Here is a 27042-nt window from a genome sequence, read left to right as displayed (position 1 = left end):
AGCAGCTGGGCGCTTTTCCTGTGTGCCCTGGCCGGAATGGAACCCCGGACTCCCACACGCCAGGCTGATGTTCTACCTACCACTGAGCCAACTGGCCAGGGCCGGGAACACCTTTCTAACTGCAGAACCAGTCAGTGCAAGATCAACACCCAACAAGAAAAGCGCGGAAGGTCCGCGCAGGCGTGCAGAGTCCTGCATGCCTTACTGAGGAATTCCGCCCCTACACCGCTTCCAGGCTTATGCAGTAGGTAGGCGATTATTGCAAATTCCTGGGGGCAAGCCAACCCCGCTCATCCGCAGCAGCAGCACCGCCTACCACCCGTAGAGTGCGCTCTCCACGCTGCCCGTGCAGCTCCCGGCCGGGCTGCGCCTGCGCCTGCACCTGCGTGTTTGCGACTCGGCGACTGGGGAGACCCGTCTGACGCCTGCGCACTCGGAGTAAGATGGCGGCGGCTCGACTCGGCTGGGGAGTTGTAGCTGGTGCTGCAGGGTTGCGCAGGCGGTAGGTGACAAATCCTGAGCTCCTTACAGGCATGCCGCTGGGCTTAGCCAGCAGAGCGGAACCGCCCTGCTCGCTCCTTAGACCGCTCCTTAAACGGGGTGGGTTAAAGTGCCTCTGACCAAGCCTTAGGTCCGAACTCCATCGCTGCAGTTGGGGGTGGAGCCCTGGAGGTGGGCGTCTATCCCGAGGCAGCTCCGCGCCCCCAGTCGGGGCGGACCCTGCTCTCCGGGCCCCAGGCTCTGAGACTCCTGTGCGAGAGTGCCAGCGCCGGGCAAGTTCGCAGAGACCCGCTGTCGAGACCCAACGCAAGAACTATACTGCTCACAAAAATTAGGGCATATTTCAAAATGAACATGAAGCAATAAATTTTAGTGAGCAGTGTATTTTTAAATCGTGCAGTCCCTCTAACCCTTAACCACGTGCATTCCTTCCTCTGCTTTTTAAATACAAAATCAGAATGTTGTAAAACGGAAGAGAATACCTCATTTCTTCATTTTCTCAGTGAGGCCCGGAAAGGGGACGTGACCTACCTGAGGTCACAGAGCATCTGAGACAAGTGATGGAACTCGGGTGAAAATCCAGACCCCTGGACTTCCCACCCCTGAAACCCACCGCATTCCCTTCCCCTCTCACGCGCCCTGCCAGTGATGCTTGCCAACTCTGGTTAGGCGAAAAGGCACTGCGGGTTTACATAGGCGTTGTATCCCATTGTCGCTTCTGGAACAAAGGGAAAAAGGGACCCAACGGGGTTTTATCTCATTTTAAGGAGTTTTAGTACTAGTGATGCAATTGAAGTTTAAATGCATTTCTTTTTAAAACTTTGTAGAAGGATTTTTTTGTTAGTCACCTCTCTCCATTATGTTTGAGTCATGTCTATCACATAATAATAGTGGTAGCTAATATTTATTGAACACTAACTACATGTTTTAAGCATTTTACGTGGATTATTTGGATCCATCTTTGCCCCAGTTTTTGTCAGGTAGCTAGGAATATTAACTTCACTTTGGAGTTGAAGAACTGAGGCCACTGTGCTAGTTGCTCCAAGGAAATAGAAATGAAGACAGTTTTTTCCCATAATGAGTGTACCTATGAAAATAATCAAATGTTAAAAAAAGAAAAAGTGCCTGACCAGGCGGTGGCGCAGTGGATAGAGCGTCGGACTGGGATGTGGAGGATCCAGGTTCGAGACCCCGAGGTCGCCAGCTTGAGCGTGGGCTCATCTGGTTTGAGCAAAAGCTCACCAGCTTGAGCCCAAGGTCGCTGGGTCGAGCAAGGGGTTACTCGGTCTGCTGAAGGCCCGTGGTCAAGGCACATATGAGAAAGCAATCAATGAACAATTAAGGTGTTGCAATGTGCAAGGAAAAACTGATTGATGCTTCTCATCTCTCCGCACCTGTCTGTCTGTCCCTGTCTATCCTTCTCTCTGACTCTCTGTCTCTGTAAGAAAATAAAAGAAAAAGTGATCATATAAATGCTTAAAATTCTTCAATGATTCCTGTGAAATGAAAATAATAATTGTAAATATTTTTTTGTGTGTGTATTTTTCTGAAGTTGGAAACGGGGAGGCAGTCAGACAGACTCCTGCATGCACCCGACTGGGATCCACCTGGCATGCCCACCAGGGGGCGATGCTCTGCCCATCTGGGGCATCGCTCTGTTGCAACCTGAGCCATTCTAGCGCCTGAGGCAGAGGCCACAGAGCCATCCTTAGCGCCCGGGCCAACTTTGCTCCAATGGAGCCTTGGCTGCAGGAGGGGAAGAGAGACAGAGAGAAAGGAGAGGGGGAGTGGTGGAGAAGCAGATGGGCGCTTCTCCTGTGTGCCCTGGCCAGGAATCGAACCTGGGACTCCTGCATGCCAGACTGACGCTCTACCAGTGAGCCAAAACTTGCATCAGATTTCTAAAGTTTTCAGTACTAAAGTCTCCTTTTATTTCCTTTCCAGCAATATTTGTTTTTTCCTTTCTTCTTGTTTTTAAGTTGTCAAAGCTATGAAAAAACAGCCAGTCAACACTTCCTCTATCATCATGGAATAACCAAAGTTATAATACTAATATACTCCCAGTCCAAAAGCCTAATTAGATTGTTGATTTCTTTGGCAGTTTGGAGGAAAAAATAGTAACTTTCTACTACACTTTTTGAAGTATTGAAATACTTTTCAAACCATATAGAATAGGTTCTCTCTAGAGAAGTGTGGTAGAAACAGAAAAAGAGGACCTTTCACTATATTTTCTTTTTTCCTTTGAATTTGGAACCATGTGAAGCTATTACCTAGTTATTGAAGATGAAAAAGAATGGAAAAAAGAAGGGAAAAACGGTTTGTAGTTCTTTGCCTCCTTCATACATTAAGTAAAAGTCTGGGACCCCAGGTTATCAGTCGCTAGTATAGCTGCATTTCTTTTTATTTTATTTTATTTTTTTTAGCGATAGAGACAGACAGGAAGGGAGAGAGATGAAAAGCATCATCTTGTAGTTGTGGCACTTTAGTTGTTCATTGATTGCTTTCTTATATGTGCCTTGACCTGGGGCCTCCAGCTGAGCCAGTGATCCCTTGCTCAAGCCAGCGACCTTGGGCTTCTAACTAGTGGCCACGGGGTCAGGGCTGTGATTCCACGCTCAAGCTGTGACCCTGCGCTCAAGGTGGTGAGCTCAAGCAGTTTCAAACCTGGGTCCTCAGCAACCCTGGTTGGTGCTCTTTCCATTGCACCACTGCCTGGTCAGGCAGCATTTCTTTTTTCTTACACCAGATATTGCACTGTCGTGTGAATACTCAGTAATAAGGCTATAAATTTCTCCTTGAGCTCTTGTTTTAAAATTGTAGCTATTCCTTGCCTAAGGAACTGAAAATAATGTGGATAGAAAATGAAAATTTGGCTTCATTATTATTTTTGTTATGGTTTTTTTATGTATGAGAAGTAGAAATTGAGCTTAAAAGGTCTTTCTTACAATGTCATTTTTTTAATGTAGATTCTGTCATGTGTTGAATTCATACACCATTGAGAAACAGCCTCTGCATCAGTTTGTACAAAGACCACTTTTCCCACTACCTGCTGCCTTATGTAACACAGGTAAAATTTCAACTTTTAGGAAAAATTGTGTTTCAGAAGCTAATGAAACTGCTTGAGTAAAATTTTGTGGCCATAAAAGATGATAATTTGTAAATTTGCTCTTCAGATGCCTATAAAAGAACATAGTATTTTTCTCCTGTCATAACATCACACTTTACTGTAATTATTATTTGCTCACACATATCATTGGTATTAAATTTCAGGAATCCTAAGCACATGTCTAATAGATATATGAAACTTCAGTATCTTGTATAACACATCTTAAACATATTTGCTCAATAAATGATTTCTGAAATGAAAATATAGTAAAAAGTTACAAATGGGTTATGTTTCAAAGAATCATGTATTTTAAGCTATTGCCCATCTTATTTTGATAATAAGTTTCTAGCTTGTATCCAGACAGTAGAACATAGTATTTTGAATGTAATTTTTCTTTTTTTGTCAAAATTAATTACTATGATTGTTTTGACAATCCGGTTGATGTTACATGCTTTTATTTTCTTTAATATTGAAAATAGGTATGAAGATAGGATTTGAACATTGAAATATGACCACTCTTGTGTGGTTAGGGGACCATGGCAGGAGGGTGTGTATGTCTGTGTGTAAATCTGTATGTGTTTATGGAACTGTAAGAGTTTGGATTCAGCTCTTGGCCCATCTCTAGTTCCATCTCTATCTTGAACACCTCCTGAGGCCATACTCTGGAACAGGGGTCAGGAACCTTTTTGGCTGAGAGAGCCATGAATGCCATGTATTTTATTTATTTATTTATTTATTTTCATTTTTCTGAAGCTGGAAACAGGGAGAGACAGTCAGACAGACTCCCGCATGCGCCCGACCGGGATCCACCCGGCACGCCCACCATGGGGTGAGGCTCTGCCCACCAGGGGGCAATGCTCTGCCCATCCTGGGCGTTGCCATGTTGCGACCAGAGCCACTCTAGCGCCTGAGGCAGAGGCCACAGAGCCATCCCCAGCGCCCGGGCCATCTTTGCTCCAATGGAGCCTTGGCTGCGGGAGGGGAAGAGAGAGACAGAGAGGAAAGCGCGGCGGAGGGGTGGAGAAGCAAATGGGCGCTTCTCCTGTGTGCCCTTGCCGGGGATCGAACCCGGGTCCCCCACATGCTAGGCTGATGCTCTACCGCTGAGCCAACCGGCCAGGAATGCCATGTATATTAAAATGTAATTCTGTGAGAGCCATACAACGACTTGTGTACGTTAGGCATTATCCAATAAAAATTTGGTGTTGCCCTGGAGGACAGCTGTGATTGGCTCCAGCCACTTGGCAACCATGAACATGAGCAGTAGGAAATGAATGGATTGTAATACATGAGAATGTTTTATATTTTTAACGTTATTATATTTTTTATTAAAGATTTGTCTGCGAGCCAGATGCAGCCATCAAAAGAGCCACATCTGGCTTGAGAGCCATCGGTTTCCGACCCCTGCTCTGGAAGGTGGCTGGCTCTGGCTAATGACATGAGTTGGGTTAGGGTACAGACCTCATCTCCCCTGTGTACTGGGGCAGGAACAGGAGTATCTTGCCTGTCTTCTTGAATCACAGAATAATTTAGGTATAGCCTGACCAGGCGGTGGCGCAGTGGATAGAGCGTCAGACTGGGATGCGGAAGTACCCAGGTTCGAGACTCCGAGGTCGCGCGCGGGCTCATCTGGCTTGAGCAAAGAGCTCGCCAGCTTGGACCCAAGGTCGCTGGCTCCAGCAAGGGGTTACTCGGTCTGCTGAAGGCCCACGGTCAAGGCACATGTGAGAAAGCAATCAATGAACAACTAAGAAGTCGCAATGCGCAACGAGAAACTGATGATTGATGCTTCTCATCTCTCTCTGTTCCTGTCTGTCTGTCCCTGTCTATCTCTGCCTCTGTAAAAAAAAAAAAAAAAAAAAAGAAAAAGAATAATTTAGGTATAAATACTGAGTAACTCAGCATGTTAAGCTATTTTAACTAGATTTGATATATTTGTAGCAATGAATTATGTGGTCATCTAAGCTTTTCCATTTGGAGATCTGCTGATTTTAGTCTTTGATACTGACTTTAAACATCATTAGTCTCTAGTTTTCGAGCAACTTATTTGTATCTATTTACCTATTACTACCAAGCATAATGTAAGGAATCATTTTAGTTCAGTCTTTCTATCCTGGTGTATGTAACACTTATGACACTTTCAGGGGCTTAGACCTGGGAGTCATTTTTTTTTTTCTTTTTCAATTTTTCCATTGATTGGGGAGGGCAATGGAGAGAGAGAAAAAAAACATGAACTTGTTATTCCACTTAGTTGTTTCCTCACTGATTGCTTCTCATATGTGCCTTGATGGGGAAGGACTCTAGCTGAGCCAGTGACCCCTTGTTCAAGCCAGTGACCTTAGGATCCAGCCAGCAACCTTGGGCTTCAAGCTAGTGACCTTTGGGCTTAAGCCAGCCACCTTGGGGTCGTGTCGATGATCCTTTGCTCAAGCTGGTGACCTCAGGGTTTCGAACCGGGACCCTCAGCTTCCCAGGTTGACACTCTATCCACTGCACCACTACCTGGTCAGGCTTAGATTATGCTCTCTTAAAAAAATTTTTATACTTATAGTTCTTACCTTTAAGTATTTCTAAAAATTTTTCTTCCTGTATGGATAGTTTCACAAAAATGGATTGAGTAAAATAAAACCAGATTTAATTCTTCAAATATTGGTATAGTGCCTAATGTGTGCAGAGCTTTTGGTTACCAATAAATTATTAAGAAATGTTGCAAGAGCCAGCCTGACCAGGCGGTGGCGCAGTGGGTAAAGCGTCAGACTGGGATGCGGAAGACCCAGTTTCGAATCCCTGAGGTCGCCAGCTTGAGCGTGGGTTCATCTGGTTTGAGCAAAAAGCTCACCAGCTTAAGCCCAAGGTCACTGGCTCAAGCACGGGGTTACTCGGTCTGCTGAAGGCCCGCGGTCAAGGCACATATGAGAAAGCAATCAATGAACAACTAAGGTGTTGCAACGTGCAACGAAAAACTAATGATTGATGCTTCTCATCTCTCCGTTCCTGTCTGTCTGTCCCTGTCTATCCCTCTCTCTGACTCTCTCTGTCTCTGTAAAAGGAAAAAAAAAAAATTAAAAGAAATGTTGCAAGAAATAGTCAGAACCAGGGTTAGAAGGACCTTGTTGTCTTTATATTTAGACACTTTCTTGAATACTTCATCTGAAAACTTGTTCCCTTCTAACAGATTTTCAGAGGTATTTATTAGTTAGAGGCATAAATATTTTAAATCAAGCACTTGAACATGGAGCTTATATTTTAAATTTTTCTCTTTTTTAGGATTTGCCTGGTCACCAAGTCACCAACTGATATCTTATAAGACAATGACTTAAATAAGCAAAATGTGTGGGATTTTAGTTTCAGTTTCTACTTCACCAAAACATCAGTTAGCTGGAACTGCATGGCGAAGTGCAAAAACAATTCTCAGCTGTTAAATTAGAATTTTCTCTTATAATGGTTATGAAAAGCACTTCCGTAACAACCATATGTTTTGCCAGATTTAATCTCTAATTTAAAATAAAACTTGCTCCTGACCAGGTGGTGGCGAAGTGGATAGAGCGTAAGACTGGGATGTGGAGGACCCAGGTTTGAGACCTCGAGGTCACCAGCTTGGGCTTGGGTTCATCTGGTTTGAATAAGGCTCACCAGCTTGGACTCAAGGTCGCTGGCTTGAGCAAGGGGTTACTCGGTTTGCTACAAACTCCCCCCCCCCCCCCCAAGGCACAAATGAGAAAGCAATCAATGAACAACTAAGGAGCCGCAACAAAGAATTGATGCTTCTCATCTCTCTCCCTTCCTGTCTGTCTATCCTTATCTGTCCTTCTCTTTGTCTCTGTCACAAAAAAAATAAACAAAACTTGCTTTTTGATATTTTACTATCTTTTCTAAGATCTGTGGTATGAGGATTATGGTAAGATTGGAAGACTGATTTTAAATATATTTTCCTGTTATGCTTGGCACTAATAACTATGTAGTAGCAGTACACACAGTGGTTAAGCAAGTCAGTACTGGAAAATTAACAGCTTTATTACTTTAACTAGCTGCGTGATATTGGGCTTTAGTTTCCTCATTTATAAAATAGCATCAAAACAGTGCCTCCTTGGCAGGATGTAAGGGTTAAGTGATGGAATTTGGAGTGCTTAGCACCATGCTGAACACATGTTACTAACTCAGTGAATTAAGCTATTTCAGTATACTGCTCTAAGATGAAAATTGGTGTTTTCTTGGTTAGGTTTATTTTCATAATAAATAATAAAGACCTGTTTAAGAGTTTTAAAACCCCAGTAATTATATCATACTTTTGTCTTACAAGCTGCTGTCATGTTAAGAAGGTGGGAAATTAAAGATTCCATTCTTTATTGCTTTAATGAATTTATTCTCTATCTAATCATGGCCCTAGAAGAAATAGAGAATAAAGACTCTGTAAAGATAATTGTTTAAATATTCCAGAAAGTAATTCACATAGATTCCCACTTACATGATAATTTATAATGTCACTAACTCTATACCATTGGGCAGTTACTTCACTCTATGTAAATAATTTAACAAGTTACTTATCTATAAGCCTGTTTCTTCATTTGTAAAATGAGAATAATAATACCTTCATAAGGTTATTAAAGACTTACATACATTTAAAGTACTCAACCTTATTTCTGGCGTTTAAATAGTAAGCACATGATAAATATTAATTATTATAAATATACTTGTCTTTTAAAAACATTTGTCTTTAAAAGGATTGTAGCACTTTGGAAAGAAGAGAATGTAGTATTTTACTGTATTACTATCACACTGATGATGATTTATGATTATTATACCCATTGGTATTAAGTCACCAAATAGAGTATATATATGATTCCTGAATTATAACATACCTTCATATCCATCCATACCTTAAGTGTAGGATATTATTAGGATCTGTTGAGTAACAAAACTAAATAAAAAAATTAATATGAAATTGAATGCAGTTATCCTAAATATATTGATAAATTGCCTTCTTGTCTTTAAAAATTCTTATATTGTCAGTTTGGTCAAAAAAGTCTTACTTTCTTTTTATTAATTTTTCTTCTTTTGGTTGTCTGAAAATGAGCACTACATAGTCATAAACTGTTAACTACTACTATTTTCTAGAATAACATTCTTTTTTTTCTCTTTAAGTGAGACACATGTTTATTCAAACACAAGATACTCCAAATCCCAACAGTTTAAAGTTTATTCCAGGAAAACCAGTTCTTGAGACAAGGACCATGGATTTTCCCACACCGGCTACAGCATTTCGCTCGCCTTTGGCTAGGTATACTACTGTTTTTCACTTGCTTTTACCAAGAAACATAAATAGCTGACTTTGGGGTTAAGGCAGCTTAATTTAGCTATTGCATTTTTATGTGCACTGCATTTTTTTCAGGGAGTACTTTCTTTCCAGGTAAGGGCTAAAGGAAACTAAGAGTTGATATTAGGAAACCCTTCTCCTGAAAAGTGATGTATTTAAGAGAGCTGTGTCATGACTACACAGAAAATTATATTTTTACTTAAGAAAAATAATCCATCGAAATAATATAAATTTCCATTTTTAATCTTTAAAACTTTTTAATAACAGTGGAAACTTACTTGTTTAATTCTTAAGAATAGCTGAATTTCTAGATACTTCGAAATGGAGTCATTTCTAAAATACTCTATTCACAACTGTAAATAATAATAGCTATCAAATATGGAATGATTTAAAAAATTTCAGTGGAGACAGTTTTTAAATATACTAGACACAGACAAGTTATATGTCAGATCATAAAGTATAAACAAATAGTTCAAATGAAACTTTTTAGCTGATAGCTAAAGAAATTATGTATAGTAAATATTAGAATAGTATCAGTTGAAATTTTTAGTAACCTATGCCTGATCCTGTTGTTCAGGGTATTTAGAAAATAATACTTAAATATTATTTTCTGTACATTAGCCTTTTAATAGGTCTTATTTAGGAGAGTCAGAAGTATGCTTATCTCAGGAACGGTTTTTAAAATTTCTAGTTAATAAAAATGCACATTTCCTTGACCTAAACATGCCATTTGTCAGAGTGTACCTTAGAGCAATGGTTTTCAAATTCTGCTTTGCAATTTTGTGCCGGTTCATGGAGTTAACCACCCTGATGTTGTCTATAATAATTGGTTCTATAATCTGTATACCTCTTTTTTTAAAAAAATTTTTTAAAATTTATTCATTTTTAGAAAGGAGAGAGAGAGACAGAGAAGGAGAGAGAGGAGAGGCCGAGAGAGAGAAGGGGGAGGAGCTGGAAGCATCAACTCCCATATGTGCCTTGACCAGGCAAGCCCAGGGTTTCGAACCAGCGACCTCAGCATTTCCAGGGTCCTATAATCTTTATACAACATCAGGGTGGTTAACACTTTTGTGGACTAGCACGAAATTTCTGTCAGACCAGTGGTCGAAAAACAGAGCGTTATTTTTCACACTTTTTGATACAAGTCACAGTAAAAAATGTTTTATATTACAACCCAGTACACATATGATGTATACATATACACACATATATATACAGATATGTGTATATATACAGACATGTGTATGTATGAAACAAGTGTTTGATGGGGCAGTTTTTACCCTTACAATGTGTAATGCATTCTCTTTTGTTTTTTAATTCCACTTAGTTGTGTACTCATTGGTTGCTTTCCATATGTGTCCTGACCAAGGACTTTGGCATGCTGGGATGATGTTCCAGTCACTGAGCAACCCAACCAGGGCTATACAGTGCACTCTTTTTTTTTTAAATGAGAGTAGGGGAGATAGACAGACTGCCGCATGTGCCCTGACCAGGATCCACCCAGCAACCTTTTCTGGGGCCAATGCTCTGCCTGTCTGGGGCTGCTGGCAACTGAGCTATTTTTAACACCTGAGCCAGAGGCTCCATAGAGCTATCCTCAGTGCCAGGGCTGAGGTGCGCACATCAATTGAGCCATGCCTGTGGGAGGGGGGGAGAGAGAGAGAGAAAGAGAGATGAGGGAGGGGGAGGGGTGGAGAAGTAGATGGTCACATCTCCTATATATCCTGACTGGGAATCGAATCCAGGAATTCCACACTCTGGGCTGAAGCCCAATGGTCAGGGCGACAGTGCATTCTTTTTTTTTTTTTTTTTTTTTTTTTGTATTTTTCCGAAGTTGGAAACAGGGAGGCAGTCAGACAGACTCCCGCATGCGCCCGACCGGGATCCACCTGGCATGCCCACCAGGGGGCGATGCTCTGCCCATCTTGGGGCGTCGCTCTGCCGCAATCAGAGCCATTCTAGCACCTGAGGCAGGGGCCACAGAGCCATACCTCAGCGCCCGAGCAAACTTTGCTCCAATGGAGCCTTGGCTGCGGGAGGGGAAGAGAAAGACAGAGAGGAAGGAGAGGGGGAGGGGTGGAGAAGCAGATGGGCGCTTCTCCTGTGTGCCCTGGCCGGAAATCGAACCCGGGACTCCTGCACGCCAGGCCGACGCTCTACCACTGAGCCAACTGGCCAGGGCCTACAGTGCATTCTTTTTTGCATTTTTCTGAAGCTGGAAACAGGGAGAGACAGTCAGACAGACTCCCGCATGTGCCCCACCGGGATCCACCCGGCATGCCCACCGTGGGGCGATGCTCTGCCCATCCTGGGCGTCGCCATGTTGCGACCAGAGCCACTCTAGCGCCTGAGGCAGAGGCCACAGAGCCATCCCCAGCGCCCGGGCCATCTTTGCTCCAATGGAGCCTTGGCTGCGGGAGGGGAAGAGAGAGACAGAGAGGAAGGCGTAGCGGAGGGGTGAAGAAGCAGATGGGCGCTTCTCCTGTGTGCCCTGGCCGGGAATCGAACCCGAGTTCTCCGCACGCTAGGCCAACGCTCTACCGCTGAGCCAACCGGCCAGGGCCTACAGTGCATTCTTATATTTTGTTTTTTGTTCTAACTTGTTGGTGGCTATGAAAAACACTAGAAAACAGCCACCTATATACACAAAGTGTACAGGGAGGTTCATTGTAGCCTTGTTGGTAATGGTAACAAGTTAGAAAGATCCAAAATGTTCATCAGTAGGAAGAGTACATATTGTTCATCCATAGTCTGCAGATATTAAAAAGGATGAGGAGGACCTATATTTCCACATAGGAAATGGACCTATATTTACTGTCATAGAATGACTTCTAAGACATACTTTTAGTTGAAGAGAGGAAGTTTCAAAAGTGTAAGTACAATATGAGTATTATGTGTATAAAAACAAAAAACACAAAACATAGGCTCCACAAAGACCTGCACATAAATCTTCATAGTAACATTATCTATAATAGTCACCCCCCCAAAATATCTGGAAATGCCCATCAACTGGGGAGTGACTAAATGGATTATAAAAGACTGTAATATAATACTACTTGGCAATAAGGAGGAATGAACATTGATGCATGTAGAAACAAGGATGACTCTCAAAAGCATTATGCTAAACCAAACACAAAAGACTATATGGTTTCATTTATATGAAACTCTAGGAAAGGCAAAGCAGTAGTGGCATAAAGAAAAGATCTATAGTTACCGAGGCGACAGATATGCTCACTAACCTTATTGTAGTAACTGTTTCACAATATATATGTATATCAGATATGTCATCTTGTACACTTTCAATTTACACGTTTTATGTCAATTATATCTCAACAAAACTATAAAAATATTTTTAAACCAAAAAAAAAAAAAAATTAAAAGTCATTGCCATAAAGAAAGTTAGCAGAGTGTGGAGGTGAAGCAAGAGGATTTAATGCAAAAGGAATGAGGGATCTTTTGCAGTAATAAAAGTGTTCTATATTTTTATTGTGAGATTGCTTGATTGTAGGGGAGGATAAAACAATATTGACCATACTTTGAAGCTAGTGATGGGTACAAGAAATTTCTTTTATTGTTCTCTACTTTTGTTTATGTATAAACTTTTCATAATTAAACAGTTTATTATCTCTTTTTTTTTTTTACTTTTTATAGGCAATTATTTAGGATTGAAGGAGTGAAAAGTGTCTTCTTTGGACCAGATTTCATCACTGTCACAAAGGTAAACATAGGATGATATAAATAAGATGTGAAGCGCTTTTTTTTTTTTTTTTTTGTATTTTTTTGAAGCTGGAAACGGGGAGAGACAGTCACACAGACTCCCGCATGCGCCCGACTGGGATCCACCCGGCACGCCCACCAGGGGCGACGCTCTGTCCACCAGGGGGCGATGCTCTGCCCCTCCGGGTAGTCGCTCTGCCGAGACCAGAGCCACTGTAGCGCCTGGGGTAGAGGCCAAGGAGCCATCCCCAGCGCCCGGGCCATCTTTGCTCCAATGGAGCCTTGGCTGAGGGAGGGGAAGAGAGAGACAGAGAGGAAGGAGGGGGGGTGGAGAAGCAAATGGGCGCTTCTCCTATGTGTCCTGGCCGGGAATCGAACCCGGGTCCCCCGCACGCCAGGCCGACACTCTACCGCTGAGCCAGCGCTTTGTTGTTTTTTTTTTTTGAGTTGATTGCCTCTCTAGAATATCCATTCTTTTTTTTTTTTTTTTTTTTTTGTATTTTTCTGAAGCTGGAAACGGGGAGGCAGTCAGACTCCTGCATATGCCCGACCGGGATCCACCCGGCATGCCTACCAGGGGGTGATGCTCTGCCCATCCAGGGCGTCTCTCTGTTGCGACCAGAGCCACTCCGGCGCCTGAGGCAGAGGCCATGGAACCATCCTCAGCACCCGGGCAAACTTTGTTCCAATGGAGCCTTGGCTGCGGGAGGGGAAGAGAGAGACAGAGAGGAAGGAGAGGGGGAGGGGTGCAGAAGCAGATGGACGCTTCTCCTGTGTGCCCTGGCTGGGAATCGAACCCGGGACTTCCGCACGCCAGGCCGACACTCTACCACTGAGCCAACCTAGAATATCCATTCTTAATGTATTTTATGCATACTATTATTAAAAAATCTGAAATTGTTTACTTCTCACATTCTTAATTATTTAATAGAATTTCAGATCCCTCATTTTTCAAAAGAGAAAAACTTGAGCTTCAGAGGGTTATATGCAATGTCCAGGATTATATAGGTATCCTACTACAGGGCCAAGACTTAACATTGGCAGGACTAGAATTTAGGCTTCCAAGTATTATTTTTACTAATTTGAATTTAAACTGATAGAGTGAAAAGAGAAGCAAATATATAATCACACAGTATATATATTTGACCAACAGAATGATTGACTGTATATATCTCCTTTCAAAGTGGGCAGTTAGATAATGGCATCTGACCATTCTACCATCCTGCAATAATACTTCAGAGCTTTGCACATAAGAGCAGTGGACTGTGTAAATTCTTCAGCACTTGGTCAACTTGTAAATGTTATAAAACCAAGCTAAATATGCTACCCATTGCAACAGCTAGGGTGGTTCTGACTAGGAAAGGCTGTTTCATTTTTAAGTCTACTAGATTAATGAGAAATGAACTATTTAAATTTGAACTATATCTTTTAAAATCTGTTAATTGATATGTATGCAGTGAACTTAATCACTTGTCCAATTTTGCATCAAAATAAAAGGTATTCATTCAACTCCTCTTAAACAATTTGAAAGGATTACTCTGAGTTCTTTTTTTTTTTTTTGTATTTTTCCAAAGTTAGAAGTGGGGAGGCAGTCAGACAAACTCCTGCATGCGCCGGACCGGGATCCACCCGGCATGCCCACCAGGGGGTGATGCTCTGCTCATCTGGGGTTGCTCTGTTTTGGCTGGAGCCATTCTAGCACCTGAGGCAGAGACCATTGAGCCATCTTCAGCACCCAGGCCAACCTTTCTCCAATGGAGCTTTGACTGTGGGAGGGGAAGAGAGAGACAGAGAGGAAGGAGAAGGGGAAGGGTGGAGAAGCCGATGGGCGCTTCTCCTGTGTGCCCTGGCCGGGAATCGATCCCAGGACTCCTGCATGCCAGGCCATCACTCTACCACTGAGCCAACTGGCCAGGGCCCTCTGAGTTCTTGATGCATCATAAAAGTGCACATACTGTATTAGTAACATGTTACATCTAGTCCAGTATTCTTTTAATGTCAAAGTTTTTTTTTAATTTTTATTTATTTATTTATTCATTTTAGAGAGGAGAGAGAGAGGGAGAGAGAGAGACAGGGGGGAGGAGCTGGAAGCATCAACTCCCATATGTGCCTTGACCAGGCAAGCCCAGGGTTTTGAACCGGCGACCTCAGCATTTCCAGGTCGATGCTTTATCCACTGCGCCACCACAGGTCAGGCTAGTCCAGTATTCTTTTGTTACTGTTTCTCAGAAAGCCCTTTCTTCAACATATTTTTGAAAGTGACCTTTCCCCTAGGAGCTTATTACCCTGTTTATTTTCTTCATTGCATTTATCTTAATCATATCTTTTCATTTTTATTCCCTGTCTTTCCTGCACTAGAGTATAAATTCTGTGAAGATCAAGATTATCCATCTTGTTAAGATCACCTAGAACAATGCCTAGCATATAGTATGCACTTAGATTTTTGTAAAAGAAACAATGATGTAAAATTTCCTAAATTGAATTTTCAGCCTTCAAGTGGCTTCCCCCACGTGTAGGATCATGCTGAGCAAATTTGTGTTAACTGATCTCCAGTCTGTGTTACCAGTTAATAGACATCTCTCTGGCTTCTCCTTGTACTTTTTTAGTTTTGTTTCTTTGATATTTTTGAGGGAGAAAAAAGGACCAACATTTAATTAATTAATTAATTTTTTGCAAGGGAGACAGGACAGGAGAGAGTTGAGAAGCATCAACTCATAGTTGTGGTACCTTAGTTGTTCATTGATTGCTTCTCATATGTGCCTTGGCTAGGGGGCTCCAGTGACCTCTTGCTCAAGCCAGTGGCCTTGGGCTTTAAGCCAGTGACCTTTGAACTCAAGCCAGCAACCATGGGATCATGTCTGTGATTCCATGCTCAGGATGGTTTCCCCGCACTCAAGCTGGTGAGCCAGTGCTCAAGCCAGAGACTTTAGGGTTTTGAACTTGGGACCTCAGCATTCCAGATCGACACTCTATCCACTGCGTCACCACCAATCAGTCAAGGACCAGCATTTATGTAATATCTCCAACATGTTTGATGTGGCACTGGTGCTTTACATAGATTATCTAATTCTTACAACTTATTTTTCTTGTCTTTATTTTACAAACAGGAAATTATGTATTTAAGACATTTTTATTTAGTTCCTTTAATTATATCCTATATAAAAAATTTTTAGATGAAAACTTGATTATATATAATAGGTCTTTTTTTTCTTGATTCGATTTTGGTAAGTCATCTTTTATCTCTTGTTCCCTTCATAGTTTAGTTACCCTTTTTGAAATTTCTTCTGCTTCACTATTTTTTCTTAATGAAATGACATACCCAATAAATAATATTCCAGATGAGGGCCCACATTGATATTTAATAGTTACGATAGCAGATTTGACTTTTCTTTCAGTTAACTTTTCTCATCATGGACTGAAATTCCATTTCCCTCATGTCTTCAGTAATTACCTGTTTCCCTTGTGACTTGTAATTGATAATTCAGAGGCTTCTTTATATGTCATTTATAGTTTTTTTCTAAAAGTCTAAGTGTATTTTCTGCTTATATGCTACTTTTTTTTCTCATTCAGACAACTTCAGGACATTTTTCTTTCTGTTACCAGAATTTTCTTACTGAGTAGAGCCCATTGATCTATCTTCCAAATAGTTTATTAAAATGTTACCTCAAACTGGTTCCCATCCCCAAGCACTAAGGCATCTCACTAGTTTTGCTCTTGTATTGTGGTAGTGCCCATTTATCTCCCTTTCTGTGTTTGCCTCTAAATTGGTTTGTAATCCATTACAAAGACAGTTCTTACATGTGTAGCCACAATTTTTAATCGTATTTAAACATAAATCCTAGTCAACAGTTTCCTGAAAGTCTATATAGACTGCATCTGATAGTTTTTCCTCCTAAAGAGCTCGTTTAAAAAAACCTAAAACAACACATCGCACCTTTCTCTTTTTAGATGTTAATACTATTTAGATATTTAAGAATTATACCTTTTTTATGGAATCAACTGATTGGCCAGATTTTGAGGTTAAACAGTTATGGATTCTTTCTTAAGGATACTGATCTTGTTAACAGTTAAGTCCTCGAGCACAGAAGCCACAGCTAAGACATATGTTTTGGTTCTACAATTGTGTCATTGGATTGCTTCAATTTTTAAGTAATATATGCAAACTCAATTTTTAATACAGATATCCTGTATATTTGATTAAGCAGTTATATCCTATTTTAATGAAAAGAAGGGGAAATTTCTTTATCATCCTCTTTAAACACAGAAAATCCTCACTTAGTATTTTAAATGTTTTACCTAGTGAAAAAAATATCTTTTCATAATTTTGGTATCCCTTATATAGGGCATGGTATATACAGCCCACTTAATATAAGTTTGATGAATGAATGAATGAGAAATGTTCTAAGATTGTATCTTCTGAAAGTCACTCTAAGCCAGATCCTTAAGAACTGGAAATGACATGCATTCTCCAGAAATGGGTACTGATGCATAGCATAGCATATATATATAGGAAAAGATTCTTAAAAGACTCAAGTATTGTTTTATATTTGTGCCCTTGGGTAGAAATTTTAGCATTTTTCTTCAAATATTTACAGGAAAATGAAGAGTTAGACTGGAATTTACTGAAACCAGATATTTATGCAACAATCATGGATTTCTTTGCATCTGGCTTACCCTTAGTTACTGAGGAAACATCTTCAGGAGAAGCAGGTAATATTTTGGGTAATTATTATTCATCTTTTTTTTAAAATTATTTTTTACTTCATATTTTTCTTGATTTCAGAAGTCATGGGAATACAGATTTTTATCATACATATTTAGCTGTAGAAACCATTCCAGAGGAAATAAAACTTCAAATATACTACTTTTGCCTATCATTTTTAAAAACTTGTGTATATATTGAATCTGTTATACAAAACTAAATTTTTCAATGATAAATATTTTCAAACATACTCAACATAGTATAAAGCTCACCATTTGCCCTCCTCGTAGATTTAACAAATGTTAATTTTTGGCTATAATCACTTTAGACCCACTTTTAAATAGAATATTAAAGACACAGCCCCAGCCCCACAACCCCAACCCCCTCTCCCTTTCTACTTTCAGTGATGTATGTAAACTCGGCTTGTTTTTCAGCGTTTACTACAAATACAGGTCTCTGCAGGGAATATAAACGTTGTTTTTGGTCTTTAAACTTTAAATAACTTGTGTTATATGCAGCTTTCCCCTTTTCACTGAGCGTAATGTTTTGAAAAAATGTAGTCCTATTTTATTTAGTTTAAGTGCTGGAAACTACAGTTAATTATTTTGTTCCTTATATTCAAGTGAGTTGTTTGTGCTAATTTCTGTTACAAATATCTTTGTGCATGTATGGAGAATTTCTTAGAGTATATTCCTAAAGGTAGAATTGATGTATTACAAATAGTTCTAATTTACAAGTAAGTGAGCAGTGTATAAGAATTTTGACTTTTTTATATCTTTATTATCACTTAGTGTCTGTTACACTTTTTAACCAATATGTTAAGTGTAAAATGGTATCTTGTTTTAATTGCATTTCCTTGGTATTATAATACTGAGCCTGAACATATTCATATATTTACTGGTCATTATTTTCCTTGTCAGTATATTTCCTGTTCATAATCTTTGCCCATTTGTTAAAAATTGAGTTGTATGTCTTTTTTGTATTGATTTTATACGGTTTTTAAAAAGTATCCTGAGTGTCAATTTTTTGTTAGGTTTTTCATAGCAGATAACTTCTCCCTAACCATGCCTTATCTTTTCACTATGTTTAGGATATCCTTTGTTATTCAGAAATTTTTCTTGTTCGTTTTAAAATATAGAATGTTTCATGAATTTGTGTGTCATCTTTGATCATGGGCCATCCTAATCTTCTCTATAAGATTATAGTGTTAGTGTTCATGTTACCAAAGCAAGCACAGTTTTTCTTTTTAATGTAGTCACCTATATTCATCTTTTCCTTTGTGTTTTGTGCTTTTTGTACTTTGTTGTAAATAAGTTATTTTGTGTAAAGCATTCAGAAGAGGAGCTGCACGTAGAGTTCAAATATTAGCTCAAGACTTATATTTATGCCCTGGCCGGTTGGCTCAGCGGTAGAGCGTCGGCCTGGCGTGCGGGGAACCCGGGTTCGATTCCCGGCCAGGGCACATAGGAGAAGCGCCCATTTGCTTTTCCACCCCCCCTCCTTCCTCTCTGTCTCTCTCTTCCCCTTCCGCAGCCAAGGCTCCATTGGAGCAAAGATGGCCCGGGGCTGGGGATGGCTCCTTCGCCTCTGCCCCAGGCGCTAGAGTGGCTCTGGTCGCGGCAGAGTGACGCCCCGGAGGGGCAGAGCATCGCCTCCTGGTGGGCGTGCTGGGTGGATCCCCGTCGGGCGCATGCGGGAGTCTGTCTGACTGTCTCACCCCGTTTCCAGCTTCAGAAAAAATACAAAAAAAAAAAAGACTTATATTTATTGCTGATGCAGTTTTCCTTTCTCCAGTATCATAAAGGTATTGTGTGTATGTGTGCACACACACATTTGTATAATGACCTTTAGGTAATACAGTTCTATTTCTAGATATATACCCTAAGTGAGTCTTAAAATTGTACACAAGGCAACATTTGGAAGCATGTTCATTGCAATATTTAAAACATATATCAGCAGTTAAAATAAATGAAATAGATTGTGAGATACAATGTGAAAAGATATAAAAGGAAATATTAAGTGATAAAGGAAAAGTGAAGGGTATATCTATTTACATACTCTTATATACCACTTATGCATGAAACAGTTACTTTTGTTCTTGGTAGATATATACATAAAATTGATATAACATTTTGAGAGCCATTTGACTACATCTACCAAATTAAAAAATACACAGGACTATTGACCCAAATAGCCTACCATGGGAAATCTTATAGATATATTTACAAAAGTACACTGATATATACCTTACACAAGCATGTATGCTGCAAGATTGTTAGAAATAGCAGCAAACTAGAAACAACTGAAATAATCAAGAAACTAGCTAAGTGAAGAGAAACTCATACAAAAATTTGTATGTATCTATTTTATAAATTGAGACATATCTGTATATGCTGATAAGGAAAGACTTTTAAGGTATACTAAATAGAGAAAATCAAGGTATAGAACATTGTGCGTCATGTGATCTCATCTTTGTAAATGTATACATGTAAATGTAAGCATGTATTAGGGTATATACACTAAATTCATGATACTGATTACCTATGGAAGTGACAGTGGGGAATGGAACTTAGGGTTGCTGATGTAAGAGAATTTTAGTTTTATTACATCTGAAAGAAAAAAAAATGATTCAAAGTTAATATAATTTAATATTGATAGTTGTTACTTACGTTGTTGCCAGAATTCTAGTGTTTATTATAGTATAATTTGAATTGTCTGCATTTTTAGTTTTCCTGAAGGTAAATAAATTTCTCAAAAAAAAGTTAAAACCCAAAAAAAGGCATTGGTGAAAATCAGTATATAACCTTGCAAAGTAAAAGAAAAACAAAAATGAAAGAAAATTTAAGGACTTTTTGCTCAGGCCCTGGCCAGCTAACTCAGTTGGTTAGAGGGTCATCCCGATACACAAAGTTTGTAGGTTCAATCCCTGGTCAGGGCACATACAGGAACAGACCAATGTTTCTATCTGTCTCTTTCTCCCTCTTACTCTCTCTCTAAAATCCACTTAAAAAATTAAAAACTTTATGCTCAGATTTGTAGGACATTTTGGAAATTTCCATAGGGCTTATATCTATATTTAGTATGATGGTCATTTTGAAAACCACGAAATTAAGAAATTTAAAATTGTAATTTTAACTTAAAAAATAGGTGTGTCTTTTTGTTTCAAAGTTTCTATCAAAATCCAAATAACTTTTTCTGCTACTTTTCAGTCCTTGAGAATGAGGAAAGTTTACAAATTGACCCCAAAATTCAAACCCTGCTGTCATTAGTGAATTATTTCAGTATATTCACCTTATCAACAGATACTGAATTGATCAGTGCTTCTTAATTTTTCTTCAGAGAATTGAAGGAATGATCTTTCCATTTCCCCAAAATCACTTTATCACCAACCAAGTTAGATGTTCTGTACTTATAATTTTTTAATGAGACATTAAAAATAATTAATTTAAAATTACCCTGTTTTAATTCTTGTATTTGTATGGATATGAAATTTCTACTGTTGATATGTTTTATTTGCAACCGTTTTCAGGGTCTGAAGAAGATGATGAAGTTGTGGCCATGATTAAAGAATTGTTAGATACTAGAATACGGTACGTGCTAATTTTTCTACTTGAGATCAGATATACTGCAGAGCCAATTTTCATTATAGCAATATATTTTTGGTTGTGAGATTATAGTCTAGTTTTAAAGACTTGTAAGTTAATGTAAACCACAGTATGTAAACATAACAGTTGAATTTAAAGCCTGTATATTGTCTATATTCACTCCAAGTTTTAAAACAATCTATCTAAACATAGTCTTTTACAGTCATTGTTTAGGTTTGATATTGTTATAATACCAAATTTCAAATTTCTGAGGAAAAAATGACTTAACAGTGTTTGGAAGGATTGTGAGGAGAGTATTACCTGTTCTTTAGACTATTATCCATAAAGAATAAACTTAAATAGCTGACCAAGGGCCCCTGTGAGAAGTTCCAAAAAAACTAGGTAAAATACAATTAAAAAAATTTTGTGTATAAAGGCATTAAAGATCTGCCAAAGCAAACAAGATACTGTAAAGAAGGAAAGATCCTGTAGGGAAGGAGGCCTCCCATGGGGCATTTGATGATTCTCGGTGTGAGGCTAGAGAGTATGAGAAGCTTGTCAGTGAAAAGCAAAGCACAGAGTAGAAGATATTTATAATGCATATATGAGAGAATATATTTTGAAACTCTTACAATTTGTTAAGAAAAAGACAATCAACTAGAGACTGGAGCTGTCTCTTCAAAAAAGCACTGGAGTAGCAACTCAAAAACTACAGCAACCGCCTGACCAGGTGGTGGCGCAGTGGATAGAGCGTCAGACTGGGATGCGGAAAGACCCAGGTTCGAGACCCTGAGGTCGCCAGCTTGAGCGCGGGTTCATCTGGCTTGAGCAAAGAGCTCACCAGCTAGGACCCAAGGTCCCTGGCTCCAGCAGGGGGTTACTCGGTCTGCTGAAGGCCCACGGTCAAGGCACATGTGAGAAAGCAATCAATGAACAACTAAGAAGTCGCAACGCGCAACAAGAAACTGATGATTGATGCTTCTCATCTCTCTCCGTTCCTGTCTGTCTGTCCCTGTCTATCTCTGCCTCTGTAAAAAAAACAAAACAAAAAACAAAAAAAAAAAACTACAGCAACCAAGTGGCCACTAAACATGAAAAAGTGCTTACCATCAAAAGTCATTATGAATATGCAGGCTGAAACCATAGTGAGCTATCACTGCAAATCCACTAGAATGGTTAAAATTATTAAAATTGACAATACCAGTTGTTGGTGAGAATGTGGAGCAACAAAAACTCTCTTATATTGCCAGTGGGAATGTAAGTTTATTAACTCTGGGAACTATTTAACATTATTTGCTAAATCTAAACCATGTACATATTCTTGATCCAGCACTTGTACTCTCAGATACACTCCCAGTAGTCATATATATATAATATATATATACACCAAATGATGTTTGCAAGAATCTTCATGGCTGCACCATTTGTAAAAGTTAAAAACTCATATTAACCCAAACATCCATCAACAGAAGGGACAAATTCTGGCATACTCTCTTAATGGAATACTATGCCACAGTGAGACTGAACAAACTATTACTACATGCGACAACGTGGATGAGTCTCACAAAGAGCAAATGAAGCCAGTACAAAAGAGTAAATACTATGTGTTTTCTAAATGGAACTTACATTTATAAATTTTAAAGGTAAAAACCGGGCAAAGCTAATCAGTGGTGATAACAATTAGGAAATGGTTACCTTTGTTTTGGAGGAGTGATTAGAAGGAAGCAGAGAGGGCTTCTGAGATGCTAGTGTTCTGTGTCCTGGTCTGAGACGAATGTATGCTCACTTTGTGAAAATTAATTGAATTATTTGTACATGATTTATGCATTTTTCTTTATTAATATTATATTGCAACGAAATTTTGCCTGAAAAAAAAAGCCAGCATGTATCAATCTCCCTGTATCCAAAAGAAATTAATGAGTATCTCTTAGGTCAGGGGTCCCCAAACTTTTTACACAGGGGCCAGTTCATTGTCCCTCGCACCATTGGAGGGCCGGACTATAAAAAAAAACTATGTACAAATCCCTATGCACACTGCACACATCTTATTTTAAAGTAAAAAAACAAAACAGAAACAAATACAATATTTAAAATAAAGAACAAGTAAATTTAAATCAACAAACTGACCAGTATTTCTTTTTTTTATTTTTTATTTTTCTGAAGCTGGAAACGGGGAGAGACAGTCAGACTCCTGCATGCGCCCGACCAGGATCCACCCGGCACGCCCTTCCGGGGCGTCGCTCTGTCGTGACCAGAGCCACTCCAGCGCCTGGGGCAGAGGCCAAAGAGCCATGTCCAGCGCCCAGTCCATCTTTGCTCCAATGGAGCCTCAGCTGCGGGAGGGGAAGAGGAAGACAGAGAGGAAGGAGAGGGGGAGGGGTGGAGAAGCAGATGGGTGCTTCTCCTATGTGCCCTGGCCGGGAATCGAACCCGGGACTTCAGCATGCCAGGCTGATGCTCTACCACTGAGCCAACTGGCCAGGGCCCTGACCAGTATTTCAATGGGAACTATGCTCCTCTCACTGACCACCAATGAAAGAGGTGCCCCTTCCGGAAGTGTAGCGGGGGCGGATAAATGGCCTCAGGGGGCCGCATGCGGCCCGCAGGCCGTAGTTTGGGGAGGGACCCCTGTCTTAGGTAATTACTGTAAGTATTAGGAAATTTGAAATCTTAAATACTTTAAAGGCCGTGGCTACTTGGCTCAGCAGTAGAGCAATGGCTCAGTGTGTAGAAGTCCTGGGTTCAATTCCCAGCCAGGGCACACAGGAGAGGCAACCATCTGCTTCTCCATCCCTCTCCTTTCTCCTTCTCTTTCTCTGTCTCTGTCTCTCTCTCTCTTGCCCCCTCTCTTCCCTCCTCCCACAGCCATGGCTCGAATGGCTCAAGCAAGTTGGCCCCTGGGCACTGAGGATGGCCTCACTTCAGGTGCTAAAATAGCTTGGTTGCCGAGCAACAGAGCAAGCCCCAGATGGGCAGAGCATCGCCCATAAAGGGCTTGCTGGGTGGATCCCAGTTGGGGCACTAGTGGGAATTTGTCTCTTTGCCTCCTTGCTTCCCACATAATAAAAAAAGTTTTAAAAGATTATTTAATAAGTAAAATTAAAATAATAAATTAGAGCCAATATTTGTATGAATGAATTTGACAATTAAACTTACAAATGAAACTAGTCATATTTATTGTTCTCTATTGTAAAAGTAGACACAACTTTGTGAACTTTCAAAATATAAAATATAAGCTCTGAGTTTTATTAAGTTTTCTTAATGAAAATGTTTGTTCTCTTAAATATCACAAATATACTGTAACCACAGGCCTACTGTGCAAGAAGACGGAGGAGATGTAATCTATAAGGGCTTTGAAGATGGCATCGTACAGCTGAAACTCCAAGGTTCTTGCACCAGCTGCCCTAGTTCAATAATTACTCTGAAAAATGGAATTCAAAACATGCTGCAGTTTTATATTCCAGAAGTAGAAGGTGTAGAACAGGTATGCCAATATTATGTGATGGTTAAGCTTTAATATTAAAATAAACATTTGAGAAGAAAAGAAATTCATGCCTGACTAGTAGTTACGCAGTGGATAGAGCTTCTACCCAGGATGCTAAGGTCCCCAGTTCAAAACCCCGAGGTCGTTAGCTTGAGCACTGGCTCATTGGCTTAACTGCAGGCTCACCAGCTTGAGTACAGGGTCGCTGGCTTGAGGGTGGGATGGAGCCAGAGTTGCTGGCTTAAGCCCAAAGATTACTGGTTTGAGCCCAAGGTTGCTAGCTCGAGCAAGGGGTCACTGGCTTGGTTTGAGCCCCCTAGTCAAGGCACATATGAGAAGCAATCCATAAACAACTAAAGTGACACAACTATGAGTTGATGCTTCTCATCACTCTCCTCCCTCTGTCTTCCTTACTCATACTCTCTCTCTCCAAAAAAAAAAAAAAAAAAAAAGTCTGTGACCTGCCATTTTCCTCAAGAGCTGGATCTGAGTGTTGCAGTTGTTGTCAGACTCGAACACTCCTTAATTTAGAATGAACTCGAGTGTTAGGAATACCTACTGTGTTCATGGCATTTTTACAAATAGTGCTTCATTTAATCTTCTAATAGCATAGTATATTAAGTGGCTTTTTTCCATTTTGGGCATAGGAAACTGAGGCTCAGAGTGCATACTGCTGCTCTGGTTGTAGAAAAATTAGAAAAACTGGATTCAAAACATCACAGTGTTTTATAGATGAGATTTAGAATTCTTTGGAGGAACAGCTCCACTATATTATATTTATCCACTTCTTAGTCTTACATATATCCATTTCTTGTTTATAAATGTGCAGGCCACAAGCTCATTGAGAAATCATACTTTGTTTTACAGTAAAATGGAGTATTCAGTAGAATTATAGAGCTTTATTTATAGCCTGATGTCAGCATCTTCAAAGCAGCAATAGAACCTTCACTGCAATGATTCTCAACCAGGAGACATGGCTTGATGTAGGGAGATGATCAGGAAGGCAAAGAGTGTGAAATTAGAAATTTGAATAAACTTCTTAAGTAATTCTGTATCTTTAAGGAGAAGCCATCTACTCTCAGCTCAGTTGAGAATCACTCATCTTTGGGTAATATTAACATACGTCCTTTTGGTACAGTACATGCCATCTCCTCATTGAACTCCTCTTCTAAGTCCTCCGCTTGTAAGAAGCTTTGCTTTGGTCCAAAACCTCTTTCTGTGTGTCTACTTCAGCTTTATGTTTATGGGTAAGTTCTTTGAGAGACTTGTAGTCACACCTAGGTCTTAGTGTTCTTCTGCAGCACTTAGTCCTGTGTTCTTATACATGTTCTTACATAATTTGTATTAAATATTTGGAAATATTCCAAAATTCGGAATATTCTGCCTAAAATTGGAGTTGACTGACAAAATTCTTTGGATTGGGTGTTGCTGAGATTGGATATAAAATATCAATTCCTTGGAAGTAAATATCTATCTTGGACTCAACACAAAAGAGAAAATATGAGAGTATTGTTTTTCCATTGATTGTCTCAGGTCAGAATCATCTAGATCAGTGGTAGTCAACTTGGTCCCTACCGCCCACTAGTGGATGTTCCAGCTTTCATGGTGGGCGGTAGCAGAGCAACCAAAGTATAAATAAAAAGATAGATTTAACTATAGTAAGTCATTTTATAAAGATTTATTCTGCCAAACTTAGCGAAAATCCAACATAAAGTACTTGGTAAGTAATTATTATTATATGCTTTAACTTGCTGTAACTCTGCTTTATAAATTTTATAAAGTAAAGTTACTTCCCTACTTTATAAATCACCATTACTATGGAACTGGTGGGTGGTTAGAAAATCTTACTACTAACAGAGATACAAAAGTGGGAGGTAGGTATAAAAAGGTTGACTAAACCTGATCTATTTTTTTTAAACGAGTTTTGTTCTATTTCCTTTTGTATGCCTTTAAAAAAGTTATATAAGCTGACACTGGTGGACTGACAAAGGAACATTTTTATTTACTTGTCCAGGGTGGAGTGATGAATTGGCTATCAGGTTATAAACCTGAATTGGCATTTAATTGTAGTAGGTGTGGTGAAGAAAAAAAACTTAGGTTTATATAACTCTTTTCCTTATGAAAGGAGGTTTTCTTTTTTTTATTATAGGAGTAATGTCTTTTTGTGTGTGTGTGTGTGTGACAGAGACATAGAGAGAGAGATAGACAGGGACAGACAGACAGGAAGGGAGAGAGATGAGAAACATCAATTCTTTGTTGCTCCTTAGTTGTTCATTGATTGCTTTCTCATATGTGCCTTGACTGGGGGGGCTACAGCAGACCAAGTGATCCCTGCTCGAGCCAGCGACCCTGGTCTCAAGCTGGTGAGCTTTGCTCAAACCAGATGAGGCGCACTCAAGCTGGCAACCTTGGGGTCTTGAACCTGGGTCCTCCGCATCCCAGTACGACACTCTGTCCAGATCCACTGTGCCACCGCCTGGTCAGGCTATATGAGTAATATCATGAAAAGAGATTATTTCATTTCTTTTTCAAGTATTCATTAGTAGTTTTATTAACTTATTAGAAATGAAAGTCTGAACATTTTTCTAAGGTTTAAAATGATTATTTATCTGAGTAAGACCAAATAATTGTCAA

At 39.8% G+C, this 27042-nt stretch overlaps 1 protein-coding gene and 2 non-coding genes across 3 annotated transcripts in view; 1 reads left to right on the top strand and 2 right to left on the bottom strand.

The window, feature by feature from the left end:
* Positions 1-414: 414 nt before the first annotated feature.
* Positions 415-27042, top strand: part of NFU1 (NFU1 iron-sulfur cluster scaffold) — a 30800-nt gene continuing 4172 nt past the window's right edge. Inside the window, exons 1-7 of the mRNA XM_066267302.1 lie at positions 415-502; positions 3468-3568; positions 8750-8885; positions 12573-12639; positions 17234-17348; positions 20870-20930; positions 24234-24408. Coding sequence (XP_066123399.1) covers positions 444-502; positions 3468-3568; positions 8750-8885; positions 12573-12639; positions 17234-17348; positions 20870-20930; positions 24234-24408 — 714 coding nt within the window. The 5' untranslated portion in view covers positions 415-443. The remainder of the gene's footprint in view (positions 503-3467; positions 3569-8749; positions 8886-12572; positions 12640-17233; positions 17349-20869; positions 20931-24233; positions 24409-27042) is intronic.
* Positions 18469-18575, bottom strand: LOC136332743 (U6 spliceosomal RNA). Its single transcript, XR_010730895.1, has one exon. It is a non-coding gene; the product is annotated as a U6 spliceosomal RNA (small nuclear RNA).
* Positions 23334-23409, bottom strand: TRNAA-GGC (transfer RNA alanine (anticodon GGC)). Its single transcript has one exon. It is a non-coding gene; the product is annotated as a tRNA-Ala (tRNA).

Source organism: Saccopteryx bilineata, chromosome 3, assembly GCF_036850765.1.
Source record: "Saccopteryx bilineata isolate mSacBil1 chromosome 3, mSacBil1_pri_phased_curated, whole genome shotgun sequence".
NCBI lineage: Eukaryota > Metazoa > Chordata > Mammalia > Chiroptera > Emballonuridae > Saccopteryx > Saccopteryx bilineata.
This window is presented reverse-complemented; position numbering and strand designations above follow the sequence as displayed.